Source organism: Andrographis paniculata, unplaced genomic scaffold, assembly GCF_009805555.1.
Source record: "Andrographis paniculata isolate CXL003 unplaced genomic scaffold, ASM980555v1 Contig69END, whole genome shotgun sequence".
NCBI classification, from domain to species: Eukaryota; Viridiplantae; Streptophyta; class Magnoliopsida; order Lamiales; family Acanthaceae; genus Andrographis; species Andrographis paniculata.
The window spans coordinates 5,747,389-5,767,051 of NW_026137605.1; the positions used below are offsets into that span (position 1 = coordinate 5,747,389).

Here is a 19,663-nt window from a genome sequence, read left to right on the forward strand (position 1 = left end):
TCAAACTTTTTTATGCTTTTGACTTCTGCTTTTGCTTATTTTTTAAGTCAATTCAAACGGACCCTCCAAACGGATCCTATATATCACTGTCACTTGTAATTTTGGAGGATAATAATTTGAAGCATGACTCGCTGGAGTGAGTGGCATCGGCAGCAGCACTCACTCCATCTGTAACACACCACACCAACACTTGTTCACTGGAGATGGAGATGAAGATGGAAATGATACTACTTTCTAACCATGCATGCGTTCACGTCGCGTAACCAAAAATAATAAATAAATAAATAAAAGGTGATTGGAAATTTCTGCCCCAAACCATATTCAGGCAATTAATTAGTCAGTCGTATTATTTGCCTTGTAACATCATGATGATCTTCAGAATAACAATTATATATATGTATGAAAAAAACCAAAAGACTTAAATCACCTCTTGTTTGGCCGACTCCAAATTTGTTTGCATGTATCATAAGAAGTCCTAACCTGTCCTAAAACTTGATGGGATGACATGACGAATGCTGGCAACAACTTTAACGGATGCTGTTTACATAACCATGCCACCATCAATGGTTAGCACCTGCGAGTTCAAACCAAGCGCTATATAATATGAGACGGCAGTCACAATTTCGTTAAAGTCTTCAAGAAACACCAAACACAACTTGGCTGACATGACCCAAATGTTACTTGCAGCTCGGACATGAGCTCGTATAAAAGAGAACAAATTACGACAAATAACAATCACCTGTCCAGTGATGTAGCTGGCGGAAGGATTAAGGGCCAAGAATTCCACCAGGCCAGCAACTTCTTCGGGTTGTCCATACCGCCCTGAATTCAATACGACCTTTTATCATAAATAAACATTTCGAAACTAGTACACACAAACTCTGTGATTTACATTCTAGATATCCAAGGATGCACTAATAATATACGGACACTCCGAGCAAGAATAATTGAGCATCATATTCTTATAATATTGAATTTGGCAACAATAAAGTACTTTACCCCTTTTGTGAGTCCTAAGCTGAACTAGTTCACCATTCAGCAAGTAAATTGTTACATATTTCCGAAATCAAGATCAACCCCGGTGAATCAGTTTCAACTCCCTCATCTTCAAGCTTTGGCAATACTTTAGTCTTAAGGCAAGTGAGCCTTCTACAGTAATTTTCTAGCAAGTTGGGTTGATTCATTTGCCAAGACACTAAGGATGTGTTCATTTGTATGTTTTCCCCCATTTTTAACTATTCAGTTTATTATTCTCCCTCCAAAACCATCAGCTCCAACACCTATTTTTCATTTTAAAAAAAAAAATCATATCTAACTAATATTTCCACTTAAAAAACATCAAATCTGAAAAAACACACACACAAACATATATATACACAAAAGAATACACCCTACTTTTCTCCTTTCTTTTTAAGGATCACTATTATTTCTACTCGCTGATCAATGAGTTCGTCTAGGGGACTCAACTCACTTCAACTCTTTTATAAAATTTATTTTTTGATATGTTCCGAATGTGTTGAAGTTTGGTCCTGAGGCTTGTCCTAATTCTTCACAAGTGGTATCACCACCCTACTATTGTTCTTGAGAATGTCTGTTTCAAGATTTGATGTAATTTGATAGACAAATTTGAGTCATTATTATTCAATATAGTTTTCAGAAAGCTTTTGAAGGTGCAACTTGCTAGAATAGAGGACAAGGTTGATATCATATGACAAGAAGACAATTAGTGCCAAACAACTGATGCTAACAAAGGATGTGATGAGAGAAGTTGCTGCTAAGGAAATTGCTCCTGGTTTGTGGAATCAGTTGGAGACGATGTATATGGCCAAGTCTTCAGTTAATACTAAGGTAAAAGGAACATCTATAAAAAATCAGTACGAGTTATGGTATTCGTATACGAACACATATAGTAGATTTTAACTCTTTATGGATCTAAAAAATCAGGATGTCAAAATTAAAGATGAGGACAAAGCTATTTTATTGTTTGTTTCATGCCTCCATTCCACAAGAAATTCAAGGAAATCGTGTTGCACAGTGGCCAAGAGACACATTTGCAGCTGTTAAAGCAAATTTTCTCTTAAATGAGAAGTTCAACCATGGAGTGATGATAATGCTTTGGGTTCTGTTTGTTTGTAATCATGAGCTTGAAAGGGCTGCAAAGCTCAAGAGAAGAAGTCATGATCCAAATCTCTTTCCAAGAGAAGAACCAACAAAATTTGTAACTACTGCCGAAAATCAGGACACATTATCCCAACTACTATAAGTTGAAGAACAAGAAAAAGTGAAGAACAAAAGGGAAAACTCCCCTTGAAACTAATTATGTCAATAGGACGAGGACAACCAATCCTGACTTATGTCTGATAAACAACTTCATGACAAGTGGATAATGGACTAAGGTGTTAGTTCCCCATATTTTTCCTTTCAGGACTAGTTTTCTACACTTACTACATCACACAAGGTGTGGTTTCAATGGGGGTCAATTCCTGATGTTAAGTGCAAGGCATTGAAACTGTTCAAATCAAAATTCTAGATGGCAGCATATGCACATTGATGAATGTCACGCTCCGGAAATTAGGCGGAACTTAATGTTTCTTGGTATGCTGGAATTTTTGGGCTAGGCATACTCAGCTGAAGGTGAATTTAGGTGTATGAACTATTTTGCAAGCGAGGGGCCAGGGTTTGTATTTTGGATGGTCATGCAGTGCATTCAAGGGCTCCAGTTTCAGAGAAGGTAAGCTACAATTCTAGCTTATTGAAGTTGTGGTGAATGCAAATGGACCATATAAACGAGAATAGACAAAGATGTTAAATTCCAAAGTGTTTGAAATATATTTTAGATAGATATTTTGATTAATATTATTTAGATTTGTTAGTTATTATTTAATCATATCTAGATTATGTTGTTAGATTCATATCTATATCTTAGATATGATTTATATCTATCCCATATCCATGATTTAGTTAGATATAATTAGATTTAATTTGTTAGGATAGATACCTATCTATCTATATATATATATATTTTTTTTTTTTTTCTTTCCCTTTTCAAAATGAATGAAATGGTATAGAGTCAGTTTTTTTTGCTAGAATAGAAATAGATAGTAGGACTTGCCTTTTGAATTTGAGATCTCCTTCTACTTCCAAAAAAATACACTCATTCTAATCTCACGTGCAGCCACCATATCCCTATTCTGAGATACAATTGCCACCAAATATCATCTTCAGAAACAACGCCCGTGAGTTACCTGTGTCGGTCAATATTTGATCAACGTTGTCGGTCAACTCCAGTCAACTCAGGTCAACAATTTCATTTCCGCATACTTTGGCTACATGTGCAAATGCATTCGGTGTTCAATAGCTAGAATTTTCCGATGACAACAAACTGAAATATTTTTAACTTATCTATAAGTTGCTTCCAATTTTTTGATCACGTTTTTGGTTTGGTATTCAATTACCTGTCTGGAGTTTCTACCTATTAAGATTTAATTTCTAAGGATTTAGTGCAACTGCAGCGACAGAGGATCGCCGTCATAAAATATTTATTCTAGATAGATATTTTGATTAATATTATTTAAATTTATGAATAGTTATTTAATCATATCTAAATTAGGTTGTTAGATTCTGATATAGATATGATTCCATATCTATGATTTAGTTAGATTTAGTTTGCTAGAATAAATTTTCTAAAGATATATATATATTCTTTCCTTCTCTTTTCAAAATGAATGAAATAATATTTTCCCCCATTTCTCTACATAAAGGTTGTTATAACAATAATGGCTTGGACAAGGTTGATTTTGCAAGCATTGTGTTTGGGAAGCACAAGAGTGTGGTTTCTCCTCGTCATCAGAAAGATTCAATAGTTAATTAGACTATACCCACTCTGATTTTTGGGACCCGCGATTGCTCTATCTTGTACAGACAAGAAACTTATGATGACCCTTTTTGATACTCCTCCAGAAAAATATGGGTATATTTTCCAAAACACAAAACTGAAGCATTTGAGACCTTCAAGGAATTTAAGGTGTTGGTGGAATATTAGAATGAAAAGAAGGTAAATGAACTTTGAACCTATGGGTGAAGCACTATTGTAGCCCAACAGATATCATAAATCAATGAAACTATGAATTTTAAGCATACTATCTCATTTCCGAACTTCCAGAAATGAACAGCATCTGAAAATAAATAAACAACAGCTACAAGTAAACACCTGGGACACTAGAATTGCAAAAGGACGGGAGTGACCTAGTGTATATGTGGAAGGAAGGGATTTCTGGAGTTGAAAACCCCTGCTACAAAGTGAGGGTGCTCATGAAGGAATATAGTCAGCAAGAAGGTATAGATTTTATTGAAATCTTCTTCCTACCAGGGACACATACATTCATTTGAATTCATGAGATTTGGTAGTCTAATTTGATCTAGAAATGGAACAAATAACTATCAAATTGCATTTCTTATGGGGAATTGGAAGAAGTATTTATAAATCAAACTGAGGGATATGTTAAAAAAGGACAGGAGCGTCTTGTTTGCAAGTCTGAAAAGTGACTGTACGTAATAGAAAAGGAGTTGGGAAAGCACAAGATTGAGATGAAAGAGGAAGAGAAGTCTCGGCCATTACTTATATATCAATGGCCGGGACGGGCTTAGGCCTGTTGTTCATAGTTTAGGCTTTCATTAGTATGCTTTACCAGTCTCTTTTATATCTTAAATGGGCTTATCTTTTGTTATATCTTGGTAGGCTTATTTTATTTTTGATAAGTTGAGTTTAGTAAGGGTGTGTTTGTTTGGGGGATTGGATTTAATTTCCACTATTCATCCCATTTTTTCCCCCAAAAAACATTAAATCAAACACCTATATTTAATTTTTTATATTATACTAAAAATCAATTTTACATTCAAAACATCACATCAACACCTATTTATATCACATCATACAACTATTTAAATTCAAAATTTTTGCTATTCAAACCCCAACTCAAAATCCAAATCCCCAAACAAACACACCCTAAGAGTATTTAAAAAGGAGTCATTAAAGTTTGGAGATTTATCACTTCATTTTGAGATAAAAGAACCTAGAAGCTATTGGGAAATGGTAGATCATGTTTGATTGTTATCTTATTAATCATCTTTGTTGAGATATAATTTAAGGGTGTGTTTTTTTGGGGATTGGATTAGATTTCCATTGTTCATCCCATTTTTCCCCCCCAAAAATATCAAATCAAACACCTATTTTTCAATTTTTTATATTATACTAAAAATCAATTTTACATTAAAAACATCACGTCAACACCTATTTATATCACATCATACCACTATTTAAATTCAAAATTTTTACTATTCAAATCCCAACTCAAAATCCAAAACCCCAAACAAACACACCCTAAATAGATATTTTAGTTGGTACTATTTAGATTTGATGGTTATTATTTAAGTTTATCTATTAGATTATGTTGTAATTATTTTAAGTATATTTACTAATTAGGTTGTTATTATTTAAGTTTTATCTCTTTTGTATAAGTTCTATGAATAGACACTTATTTCATTATTAATAAACAATTAAGAAATTCTCTCACAATGTAACATGTATCAAAGCTTAAAATTCTCCAAGTTCATTTTGTAACTTAGAATATACCCAGAGGGTTGCCTCTTGCATATGAAATCTACAACCACTTCAAGTATATATACTCCATTCTAATCTCATTTATATGTCATTCCCTCGATGCATTTGACTTGTACCACCACCGCCCCCATATTCTTGATTCTGTGACGACATTTGCCACTAAATCTCGTACCAAATGTCGTCATTAGGAAGAACGCATGTTATCATCTGTTAATGTTTGGTCAACGGATGGTCAATGTGGTCAACAAATTTGTCAACCCTAACTCCAACCGCATGGGAAAACACTATAATTTTTCAGCAAGAACATACTAAGATATTTCCAACCTATCTGTTAAGTTGTTTTTAGTTTTTTAATGAAGGTATTAGTTTTGTTTTCAATTATCTATCCGGGATTTCTGTCTCTTAGGATTTAGCATCGCTGCAGCAACAGAGGATTTCCGGTTCCACCGCCACAAGAAAGGATCGCCGCCATCAGAAATTAGACGCAACTGTAAGAGAGGATCGTGCCCATTAAAATCCTAATTTAGCCAAAAACTTAAATTTATTAGAGTTTAGCATTACCTTTGCAATAGATGATTTCCAGCGTGTTCTAGCGAGAGAGAATTGTCGCCACTAGAAACCTTAATGTGGCCAAAATCCTAGTTTCTTAATGCCGCCACCACTACATAAAATTGATTTGAATGCTTGAAAGATTGATGCCTAGTTATGAAGTTCTTTTGTATTCAAACTCCACTTTTGGTCTCTTTTGCCAAACTCACGTTGGCTACGAAAACACAACTTGAGTTTAAGGCAGGTGTTTGGGATATATTTTAGATAGATATTGTGGTAGATATTATTTAGATTTAATAGTTATTATCTAGTCATAACTACTAGATTTGGTTGCTATTATTTGATTTTATCTTTTTTGTAAAGTGTATGAAGTTAAGATTGAAGATAAAGTGGAGTCTCTTCCGATGCTTGTGTATTGACGACGGGGATGAGCTTAAGTCTGTTGTTCTCCTGTTTAAATTTTATTTACTTACTTTTCTATTAATATATTATATTTTGAATTGGATTTGCCCTTTAGTTATTTGATAGACTTATTTTATTTTTATTAAGTACAGTTTAGGTAATAATATTTAAGGAGTAATGAGGTTGGAGACTATCATTCTCGAATTTTGGAAATAAAGTAACCATCAGGCTTTGGGCAAATGATAGGTACCGTTTGATTATTCTTGGGCAATGATATCATTTGAATCCTTTATTTCTCACTTATATCAACAACTCTATATGTTCAATTGACGAGCCAAGTTCCGGGTTTTTCCCGCACTACCTAGACTACTTCATGAAAGGTCAAAAGTCTCTAATTCGAAGTTCACTCCACCTCCTGAGACTCAGGAACCTAGCGACAACCATAAAGTTGACTAGAGATATAGAGGATAATCTTGAAGTGTAGGCCGGTAGAAGCCAATACCAAAATTTCCACACCTGGTGCACAGTAGATCCTGATTTTTAAAGTGGGGTCATTAAGGTTATTTTGAAATAAATGACCCTGGAGACTTTTGGGCAAACAGTAGATCCCGATTTTTATGATCTCATTAATTTTGTTTCTATTGATATAGTCGAAGCAAGCTCCTCGCCATCCTTTTTCACTAGAAGCACTAGGGGCTAAAGAAAGGACTTGTGCTCAATTATATTATCCTTGCAAGAAGTATACCCTTTACAAGTCGTTCAATCTCGTCCTTTTGAACTTGTTTGTAATAGTACAGTTTGGAAACTAAACCACCATATTGAGGAATAGTGTGATTGGTATGATCCTTTTGGGGGGTAAATTGGATGGCACCCGAAAGACCGTCGAGAATGTTTTTTTATACCATTTGAATCTCACCTCCATACCTCAAGTAGCCCTCTATCTGCAACTTTAGAGGACTAGGAGCAATAGCAGCACAATACCTGGCTTTGGTGCCATTAAATATCATATGGAAACTTTCTTGAGAATGACAAAGAGTTGGGTGTTCTTGCGATTGAATCTTTTCTCCAACGACCACAAAGACTGTTGTTAATTTCTCTCAATTAATCCGAATGTTTCCCTAGGTACAGAGCCATGCCACCCCTAAAATAACATCAACGCCCTCTTGAGGAAATAAGTAGCAATCCACCTTCACCATCCATATTCCAAGATCAAGGCTTAACCCACAACAAACTCCATCGCTAAAAAGCCTCTAACCATTTTTTAGTACCACATTCAAAGCTTCTGTTGGTTCCAATTAGTCCCAAGTACTTGTACTAGGGCAGATGAAGCAAACTTGTGGCTGGCACCACTGTCAATGAGAATGATAACTTCTCGACCCCTTAGTGTCTACTAGCCAGTAAACCCCACTATCATAAATAAGGGCAATCATACTTGCCTAGCTATTCAATTTCACCCACCACTTCCTTTCCGTTTTCTCAACCTTTGAACTCTTTCACTTCTTTAAGTTCGGTCACTCAGTCCCTGGATCCACCACGCATGCCCAAAGAGATTCACCCATGCATTTATGCAATGACGTATACGGTTCATTGCAAAGGTAGCAAAGATCTTTAGATTGACACTTTTGGTATTCCGCGTGACTTACCTTCCAAAGAAGAGCTCACCCTAATGATTGCTCGGAGGTAATGGGGTGGCTACTTGCAACTTTACTACCCATTCCCAGCTTGTTACTACCAACTTCATTTTTGTGGCTTGCCAAACTCCCTTGCGCTCCAGATTGAAAATTCACTTCTCCCAATGATCTAAGACTTAGGCATTGACGCCAATGCATTCAAGTTCTTGAGGTCCATTTTTCTCAAATGGATTCAAATCTCAGGCCATAACCCCCCATAAAGTAATCTATATAATGTTCATCAAATAGTCCTGGAACTTCCGTTGCTAGCTGCATAGATATGTTAAAGTACTATAAATTGATGTGTTTGTCGAGTTATGTCCAAACATTCGTATGGGCTTCCCAAATATTGATCATCAAATGAAAGTACCAAAACTTGGGAAAATTCCTATAAAGAGGCCTCAGGATGGAGAATATGATGCCATTTAGACCAACGTAGGGCTACATCTTCCATAGAAATTCACACCATGGCTACCTTATGTTCTACACTCAGTATGCAATACATTCTTGAATATTCCACTTCAATGATTGCCTTGAAAATTCTAAGGATCCAGTTGATTCTTTTCTCTCTCATTGTAAAAGTAAATGAATAATGTTTTATTCGTTGCAACAGAGAAAAGGTATAAATAGTGCATAGTTTGAAGCCATTTAATATGATCTGTATCTATGCAGCCTTCATTTTGGTCATAGGGAACATTTTATTGATTTTGTTTCCATTTCCTGTGGCCTTTTTCCACGTAAATCCTTGTGTTTTATTTTTCTTGCACTTAATGTTGCGTTCCTCATTAGTTTCTAGATTAGAATAGATTTACTCCTCTTATATTCTCACTATTCTTGAACCTTCTATTAGATCTATTTCCTGATTTGTTTCGCATGGGTTCAAGTTCAGTCCTACAGTTCGTCCTAATTCTCCCATCACATAAATAAATGCTGGAAAAAAGATATATAGCTGTTGGGTCTTCAAGATGAAAAGGAGGCCAACCAATAATGAGAATCAATATTATTAAACCATTGCCTCGTCTTGCGAAACACAAAAATAAGGAGCCAGAAGATTGATAAAGTAGATCAAAATTGAAATAAAAATCACTAACCCAATGGGATGGCTTCCAGTATCTTTTTCTCAAAATCTGCCCCAAGTTGAGAAGTCATGTCAGATGCAATGAATCCAGGAGCAACAGCATTTACCTGTCAATGGAATCTTCTTCTAATATAATATCTTTATTTGCCACTGAAAGCTGCAGTGTGAATAGTTTGTAACTTGCAGAAAACAATAAGGTAAAAATTCCAGCTCACATACAGTGATGTTTCTGCTGGCATACTCCTTGGCAACAGTCTTTGTGAATCCAATTACCCCAGCTTTTGCAGCACTATAGTTGGCTTGCCCAACATTGCCCACAAGACCAACGACAGATGCAATGTTGATTATCCTTCCCTGATAAAATCAGCTTTATACTAATCTCCAAGATGAAATCCAAAATATATACTCTCTCCGTCCGCCAAATTTATTCTCACTTTTCTTTTTCGTCCGTCCGTTAAATTTATCTCATTACTATATTTAGAAAAGTCAAAAAATTTCACATTTAATTATTACCTTCATTCAACACTTATTTACAACAAATACCACTAACTTTCTTACATTCCCTCTCTTCGTTCTCTTTCATTACTCGCTAAATTTCCAAAAATACCCTCAATTACCTTTTTACTTTTTCTACTTTTTCAATAAAATATTCATTTTTCTTAAATACCGTGTCAAGCCCAAATGGGCTAAATATTGGGGACGGAGGGGTATATTATAATAATAATAATAATAATAATAATAAAACTATCAGAAATATTTCTGACCCTTAGTTGGAGTTATACAATGGATTCTAAAGATCAATTTTATTACTATCCTATGATACTTCGTAGGTACTTAGTCTAAATGCAGAAACGGAAATTGGATGTATTACTGTTCCACTATGAAAGAAAGGAACAAACTACCCTCATTATGAGCAGAACAAATTGGGATTACGTCATTGAGTGTGATTGAAGCCAAATATCAGACTAGAATTAAATGAAATGGAATCAAAACAATAGAAGCATTGTTACCTTTTTCTTCTTCATCATTATTTTGGCTGCTGCCTGCAGAGCATTAAGACATTAATGTAAATGAAAGTAGAAATTAATGCAAAAAAATGTGGAGCTTTGAGAAACCAGCCTGTGTGCATAGGAAAACTCCAGTAAGGTTTAGATCAATGACATCCTGCCATTGAGATGTCTTCATTCTCATCAATAAACCATCTCTTGTGATGCCTGAAATTGTAAAATATACTTTAAATATGAGAAAAAGAGGAGAGAATTGTATTTGAACATAATCCAGCTTTTGGTTACCTGCATTATTGATCATGACATCTATTGTTCCCCATTTATCCATTGCCTATAGACATCCCAAAGAAATCACGGTTGAGGGAAGATTTTGATTGGATAAAATGTTTTTTAATAAATTTATATACAGATATAGTTAGAGATCTTTCTCACAGTTTTAATCATGGATTCAACATCAGCTTCTTTTGAAACATCTCCTCCAAAAGTAAGGGCCTGTCCACCCGACATTTCTATCTACAAGGTGAAGAAACTAATATTAAACTTTAGTTTTACACTAACCCATACTCCAGATGCTACCAAAACAGCACACATCTGATTACACAGTTTGTCCTTTCTTTTAATACTCACCTCTTTGCAAACTTCTTCTGCTTCCTTAGATGATCTTGCATAATTAACCAGAACCTGAAGGAGTAGATCCTTAATGAGTTTGAGAAAAAGGTAAAAGAACTATATAAATATTAATGTGCGCTGACGATTTGTTATCCCCACAAAAAGAAAACCATTCACAAAATGACGAGGAGTATTTACTGTACGATGTAAGAAATCTGATCCGCAGCCACTAATAAGTTACAAGACCGTACCTTACAACCAGATTTACCCAGAGACAGAGCAATCGCTTTGCCAATTCCTCTGGAGGCTCCAGTGATTACAACGACAGGAGCTTCTGCTTTCTGTACTGTTTCCGTAGTAGTTTGTTCCGCCGTGGCAACCTGGGCCTTTATGCCTGGCTCATCGGCCATAGTAAAGAAAAAGGAAAAGCCGCCACAAAGATTCAATAAGGCCGTAAAAATCTAAAGTTTTCAATAGATACCGCAGCAGAAGCTGAAGGATGCAAATTTGAAATATGTTTTGTGTGTGGGTACCAAATTAGATCAAACTAGTCTTTGTACAGTGCATCCATCAAATAGCATTCGAAAGAACAACGGCTCTAGCAATGCAGAGACTCACTCCACTCAATCTCCTTTCCCCAAAAGAAATAAAGCTAGAATTTAACATCACAGCTCACCGGCAATCAATTTCTTGCACATCCACGTTAATAATCATGCATAAACATTGGGGCCTTAATAATATCATCAAGATATCACATACCTGGGCGCGAGATGGATCTGATGGAGCGGCATTGCGAAATGGGAGACCCCCGGAGCTTGTCCGGTGCGCGTAAAAAATAGGCGATCTTGGTCTTGCGAGTAATAGCAGCGGCGGTAAGAGGCGATCCCACGGCAGCGAAGGTAGCAGCCATGTTGAAAAGGAAAAAGGCGGAAAGGGAGAGGGGGATAGAGATGGAGATGGGAAAAGGGTATGGGGTGGGGGAAAAGGTTGAGAAAGTGAAAGTGGAGTGCTTGGGAATTTCCGCTGGGCAGGAGGAGGCTGTTATGAGGTGCGATGTGTATGAGGTGGGGCGATGACCCCGATGAGGGGGCAGGAGAGGTGCTACCTAGCTTAGCTGTTGTTTGTTTGTTTTCGTTTTCGTTGGTTGATGAATATTGAATTTTGTACTCGTTGGTTGGCTGGTTGGTCCAATAACTTCAATTAGTAGGCGAAGTTGTTTAGGGATCTGTTTATTTGGACCAGGTTGTATTAAAATAAGACTTTTTCCATCTCAAATATTTTATAATCTTTTTTTTATTTGTTTTAAATATGTTTTAATATTTTAAAATAGAAATAATTAATCATATTTTATTACATCTCATAATTTAAATAATATATATTCAATTTTCTCCTTAATATCAAATTATCTTGATTAATAGTCTTTCTCAGTAAATTTTCAATTTACATTCATTATTTTTTAATATTAAAATATTTTTACAAATATTATTATATTAGTATTATAAGATATTAATAAAATTATTTTTATATTATTTTCTTTATTCTTTTCAATTATTTAATTACTTTTCAATTTTTCTTTCATTAATTCCCATTCAATTCCAGAACTTTTTGCAATCAATTTCTTTTTTTTTTTTTTCATTTACATACTTATTTGTCACTGATTACTTTCTTTTTTGTTTTTTTTTTATTTTATTGCTTTGTTTTGTTTAATAATTTATGTGAAATCACATTGTTTCAAATTCTTTCTTGACAAAGTCGGAGGATCTATCCAAATTTCGATCGGCTCGACGGCCAAGCTGTCAAAAGAATTTTTTAGCGATAACAAAATGACATGTCTAAGTGGGACGTGTAGTGTGTTCTGAATCGACGACTTAAAATGGTGCTGAGTTTCGATTGCCGCTCCATCAAATGATACTTGTTGGACACAGAAATTTTTTATAATCAAATATGTTAATTACATTTTTCACATCATCAATTAATATTAGTTATTATTATCATTATATAAAAAATAAAAATAAAAAGTTGTGTTTGTTTGGGATTTTGATTTTCGGTTTTTATTTGAATTTAAATAACTCTGTAATGTAATATAAATAAAAATTGATGTAATATTTTAAATTTAAAATTAATTTGTAGAGTAATATGAAAAAAAATAAAAATAAGTGTGCATGTGATTTAATTTTTTTTGGGAATTTTTCTTTCTAGATAGAAGAAATTAAATCAAATCACTCAAAGAAAATTTATCTATTTAAATATTTTAAAAATTATATTTTTATAAAAAATAAATTATATATTATTAATATAAATTAATATAAAAATAAATTATAATAATAATATAATCTTAAATATACATAATAATAAGAGTAATTAGACTAAATTTGAAGCTAATTAGTAAAAATTAAAGATATTTTTTACAAAAATTAATATTCGATGACATAAAAAATGTCAAATATAATGATATAAATTATGAATACTCTATAAAATATGTAATGTTTAAATATACATTTATTTTCTATAGAAATTATATATATATATATTCTGAATATAAAATTAATTTTTATTAAAAGTAAATAATATTTTAAAAAATCCCAATGAAACATGCCCGTGCCTTTAATACTACTTTTATATATATATATATATATATATTTAAATTTTGTTTATTTACTATCATTATTAAGTGGTATTATCATTAATGATGATATGACCATTAACGTGTATTCATGATATAAGTTGTACAAGGTTTTAGGATCTATTAGATGAATTACTCTACATAATTTGTAGCTATTTTTTATTTTTATCTGTTCCACATAATTTGTCCATTCTTTTTTTAAAATATAATTATACACTTTAATCTCATTTTAAATTTTAAATTTTATAATTTTTTAATCTTAATTAAACTATTTAGTTATTTAATCTTAATCCACAATTATTTTTATTATACTATAATTATTTTTACTAATATACTTCTTAATTACTTACCTATTACACTTTACGTAAATTCTCGTATTTACGGTAATAGGCCCATAATACATGGGACGGAGGGAGTATTAGAAAAACTTTTCACATTCTTCTATTTAAGAGCAAATTCTATATATAATGTGGACAATTGCAGTATAATGCATATATAAAAAAATTTAGAGTCAAGATCAATTTTTGTGAGAATTTGTGTGAGATAAATTTAAAGTGGAAAGAAGCATTTCACTATTTTTTAAAATCAATCAGGAGCTAACAATACAATTTAATTATTCTCTATAAAAATAAGAGTTTTTTTTTTTTTTTTTAAAAAAAAAGGCTCAAGTAAACGTTAAAATACATTATATATTTGATCTGCGACTATAGAACTAATAAAATTATGATGTAAACAAATAGCTGGGGCAAATTTAAATTCATGAAGCAATACTCATGATAAATAGCAAGTGCACATAAATCCAAATTAATATATTTGTAACGTTTTATTCTCTTTTTATTTTTTAACTTTTATTCTTTTTTATTTAATATGTATCATGTATATTTTTTAAAAAAATAATTATTATACATGATTTATTGATTTTATATAGTTATAATATTATATATATTTTATGGCGTGGGAACTCCAGCTACATGATAATTATTTTTTTATTATATGTTTTATTGTATCTAAACATTTTAAATTTATGATAAAAAATATTTATATAATATTTATTTTATTTTTATGATTTTTATTTGATATAATAATTTTTCATTAAAAATCATGTTACTTATTTACTTTAATTAGATTATTTTTTTCTTTTTATCTAAGTAGTGAAAAAAATTAATAATTACACTTAATTTTATATATACTTTTGTTATTATTAGACAATTTCTATTTGCTATTTTTATTTATATAAAATAATTTTTCATAAAAAAATAAAACAGATTATTTATTTATTTTAATTGGACATATTTTTTTTCTTTTTATTTCAACTTATGTGAAAAAAAAAATTAATGATATTTTTGTTATTATCAAAAAATTTATATTTACTATTTTTATGAATCAATGTATTTTAAATGTATGAGAAGAAATATATACATACTGGATTTAGGTAATATTTAAATACTTTTTTATTTAATTTAATATTTTTTTCATAAAGAAAAACCCATGTTAATTTATTTAATTCAATCAAAAAATATTTGTTTTTCTTTTTATTTCAAGTGATGTGAAAGAAAATTAATAACTATACATGATTTTATATAATTAGAATATTTTTATTATTATTATAAAATTTTTATTTACTATTTTTGTGTATCAAGATATTTTAAACATGTGAAAAAAAAAAGTTATACATTATATTTAGGTAAAATTTACACAATCTTTAAAAAATTGATTTACTACTTCTTTATATTAAAAAAAAAAAAGTTCATTAGATTTTTCCAGCCTTTTTTTAACTCAATGGATGTAGCTTAATATCATAAAAATACTATAAATAATAATAATAATAATAATAATAATAATAATAATAATTTTTCTGTAGGTAACAACAAAATAATTTTACCAGACGAAGCTAATGCGTATACGTTATACTTGGAATATACTCATGCAAAGGGTTTTAAGGTCAGAAAAAGGAAAGATTGTGTATAGCAAAAAGAAGCCGGAATTTCTAATATGAAGATGGTACAATTGTTCTTGCGAAGGTGAAAAGGACGACAAATTTTCAACATAAGATTTAGCAAACTACAAAAAGAACAACTTTCGATGCAAATGTAGTGCCAAATTAATATTTTATAGGAGTGGGGATCATCACGGATGTTTACTGTAAACACAACCATGAATTGTATAACCCCGATGAAACATATTTACTACGATCTCACCATTGATTGAGTGAAGAATATAGAACAGTATATAATGCACTGTTGAATGTCGGTATACAGCATGCTAAATCATATAGATTGATGAAGATAATGACACAAGGAAAGAGTAACTTGGGATTCACTCAAAGAGATGCATTTGATGAAACTGCTAAAGAGAAAAGAAATAAACAAAAAATTAGTGGAAATGATCCAATTGGAGCGGTACAGTACTTTAGGAAGAAGTCACTTTATAAACCATATTTTTTATTAGAACGTGAAGGTGGATGAAGATAATATTACGATGGTAAATTTATTTTTAAAAGATTTCACATGCTTAACAAATTGTGCTTGCTTTGGTGATGAAACTAATTAGTATGGACTTGTGTGCGTTCCATTCGTCAAAATTAACAATCACAATGAAAGATCATGTTCGGGTTTGCATTTTTAACTGATGAGAATCAAAGATCATTTGGATGGCTTTTTGGCGTGTTTCTTGAGTCCATGGGCAATAAACAACCGGGGGGTTGTGTTTACGAATCAGAGTTAGGCAATCATGACTGCAGTCGACAATAAGTTTCCCCTAACTCATCATAGATTCTGTCAGTGGCATATTAATCAAAATGCTCCATCATATTTTGGAATGTTGAACTCCGACTCAAAGTTCAAAAGATTATGGAGAAAGTGCATAAGTTTTTGTGAATCTGAAGAAGAATTCGAGGCAACATGGCAAGAGAGGGTGATTGATTGCGGAATTAATGAAAAGAGTTAGTTTAATAAGATGTATAATTTACGACAAAGATGGTTTGACTACTCTTAGCCTTAAGGTGTTCAATACGGGGCTTATGGCTACATCTTGGAGTGAAGGCACTAATACAACTTTGAAGGCTGAAATTGGAAATAATACTTCGAAATTGCTACATTGTGTTCGAAATTATGAAGAAGTCTTAAATCATTGGCGAGCAAAAGAGAAGGTAAATGATATTGAATCACGTCATAAACAAACCCCACTTTTTAGTCCCCATAACCCGTTACTCAAGCAAGCTGCCATGGTATATACATAAATGAAAGAAGTATTATATATTGGATGTGTGGAAGAATCTCAATATTTGAATGGTAACTTGAGGATTTTTAAGATCATGTCTCTTAATGGTAGTTCGAGAAAGTACATCGTGTGACTTCAAATATTTAATTGGCATTGTTTGATTTGTATGTTTGTAATGAACAATTTGTATTTATTTATTTTTTTACATTGTTGAACACTATATTATTTTATTTAAAAGTGGTAAAATTTTGAATGCCATAAAAAGTAATATGCAATTGATTTTTATGTGCATGTGTATTCTAAATTAGTTGATATGTGCTATATATGATAATATTTTGCTATATTCTAGGAAAAAATTTTATGCGGAATTTTGTATATATTCTCCTCATGGTGTGTTTTTTTTATTATGTAATAGGTTTCATGGAGTTGACAAGTTTTGGGGCGTATTTGGGAGAAGAGGAGCAAAACACATAAAGGTCTTAGGCGTGATCACGCAAGTACAATATGGAAAATATGAAAATTTACAAAAAGATCCTTCGGGGTAAATTGAAAATATAAAGATTATGTGAGGATTTAAGTGCAAAGGGATCATGGGATGGAGAATTAAGAGACATGATTTTGCAATTGAAGAGGAAGAGAGAAAGAGACTACCACGTTTTTACCACGACACCATTTCTTGAAGGGGAGAAAGGGAGAAGGATTGCAGACGACTTTTTGGGACATTCTTCTTCTATTCTAGTATTGTTCTTTCTTATCTATTTCTAAAGAATTAAAGTCATGATGAACTTTTTCAATTGTTTTGTATTTTCAATTTCTATGAAATATGAGTAATTTCATTTCTAGCGTAGGTGTCAATTGATATTTTGGATTGAATTTGCGAGACTTGGTTTTGGTTGAATTTGGTATTTATTGATGTTGAGTATTTCTAATTCTTCTAATTTACGAGTTTATAAATTTTAAATTGATTATTGCATACGTATTGATTTGAGATTTCGTAGTTAAATTGGAGATTGACATCCGTAATTGTGTAATTTTTCAATTGATGTAGCAACCTAAAGGAATACTATAGGGAAGAATTAGAATCAATTTTGAACAAATCTGTGTAGAAATTTTGTTAAATTGAATTGAGTCTTTCTAGTACTTAAAGTTGTCGAGCCAGTAAAACTATGGTCGTAACTAGGATTCTCACTCGATTAAGAAAATAGCTAACTGTTGTACCTTAGCTATCGAAAAAGTAAGGAAATGTTGGTTGTGAACGCGTGTAGATCAACTATAACCAATTTATCCAACTAATCAATAAACTTGATTTTTAATCGATGAACAAATTTTATATCCCGAACAGAAAAATTCATGTCTATGTTGGAGTTTAAGTATATTTGTTAAATCGTCTTGTAATTTATTTTATTTTATTTAATTGAGTGAATTTATTTTTCTCAAAATTAGTGTGACAAATCAAAACCCCCCATTATATATATATATAATATAATTATAAATAATCGAATAGTCAATATTGTTAATGTTCTATGTGGAGACGACCCTACTCACCGAACTATTGCATTTTGTAATTTTTTGTGGCGTATGAACTGATACTTTATTTTACAGTTATGCGCATGCGTGCAGTAGTGAATAATTATCAAAATAAATAATTTTTACCTAAATTATGAATTAAAATTATAAAAAATTATATTAACTTTTTAATGAATTTTTTTTTAAAAAATTTTCCACTAAATTGAATTAACTTAATTATATAATTTTTAAATTATTCAAAAATTGTTATATTTTGAAAGTTTTTTTAATATCTTAAAAATAATAAAATGCTTAATGAAAAACAAATATTCAATAGTATGTAAGTGTATGTTCTTTGTGTTAATATATATGTTTAGCATTATGGTTAGCAGAGAATGTAAGAAAACAAAAATACTATACACTATTAATAATAAAGCTACAAGTAATAATTACTATAAATAGAACAGAATAAAATATTAATAAAAATAAAAGACTGTTTTATTAAATTGCATAATTAATGATAATACTATTTAATAATGATGATAAATAAATAAATAAAATTAAGAAAAAAAATAAACATAAAAGACAGTATTAAAAGGTACTGCCATAGCCTTGCTCTTGCAGGAGTATTGCTCGCAAGAGTAGGGACAATAAACCAAAATTTTGCATTAAAAAAATAAAATAAAATTATAATTGACTAGAGGACTATATAGAAATGGAAATAATATATATATATATATGTAAAGTGGTATTTGCAAACAAATACTATAAAAGTAGAAAGTCTAGTATACAAAATTTATACTATCTCTCTCCCTTAACAATCTTTCTATTTTTCTATTTTGGTTCGTCCCATACCAAAGTATTCAATTTTTTTTTAGTAATTGTATTATCTACATAACATTACAAATACCCTTCCAATTTACAATATATTACACAAATGTCATTATATTTATATCATACAATACTAATAGGGTTAATTTAGTCTTTTTATCTTTAATTTTATTTTATCTCAATATAATACTAATATTTCTAAAATATCGTGCAAAAAGTAAATAGATATATAGATATGAGACGGAGGGAGTATTAGAGACCAAATTAAAATAATTATATGGCTTAGAGTATTAAAATAGGTTGAGTTGGTTGGGTTTGCCCGGCCTGCCCCACTTTTAGAAAGGGTTTTGAGTTTCAATTTTTTAGGTCCATTAAAATACGGGTCTAAACGAGCCAATCTACACGAACTGCGGGTTAGAAGTGGACTAGGTCGCAGTGGAGCGGGTTAATTCGAGGCCAAATAATTATAATTATATTATATTTTTAATATTTCAAATAAATCTATCTATTTTGCTATTTTATTATGTCTAAAATTAATCTATTTATTTT

General features: G+C 31.4%; 1 protein-coding gene across 1 annotated transcript; it reads right to left on the reverse strand.

Annotated features, from left to right (window-relative positions):
• Window positions 1-260: 260 nt before the first annotated feature.
• Window positions 261-12,037, reverse strand: LOC127264033 (3-oxoacyl-[acyl-carrier-protein] reductase 4-like). The gene is made up of 11 exons (XM_051293370.1): window positions 11,695-12,037; window positions 11,187-11,329; window positions 10,954-11,007; window positions 10,759-10,839; window positions 10,612-10,657; window positions 10,435-10,533; window positions 10,330-10,358; window positions 9,539-9,673; window positions 9,333-9,426; window positions 740-822; window positions 261-574 (listed from the first exon to the last, which is right to left on the reverse strand). The coding sequence occupies exons 1-11, from the start codon at window positions 11,843-11,845 to the stop codon at window positions 542-544; spliced, it is 948 nt and encodes a 315-aa protein (XP_051149327.1). The 5' UTR covers window positions 11,846-12,037; the 3' UTR covers window positions 261-541.
• Between the last annotated feature and the right edge of the window lie 7,626 nt (window positions 12,038-19,663).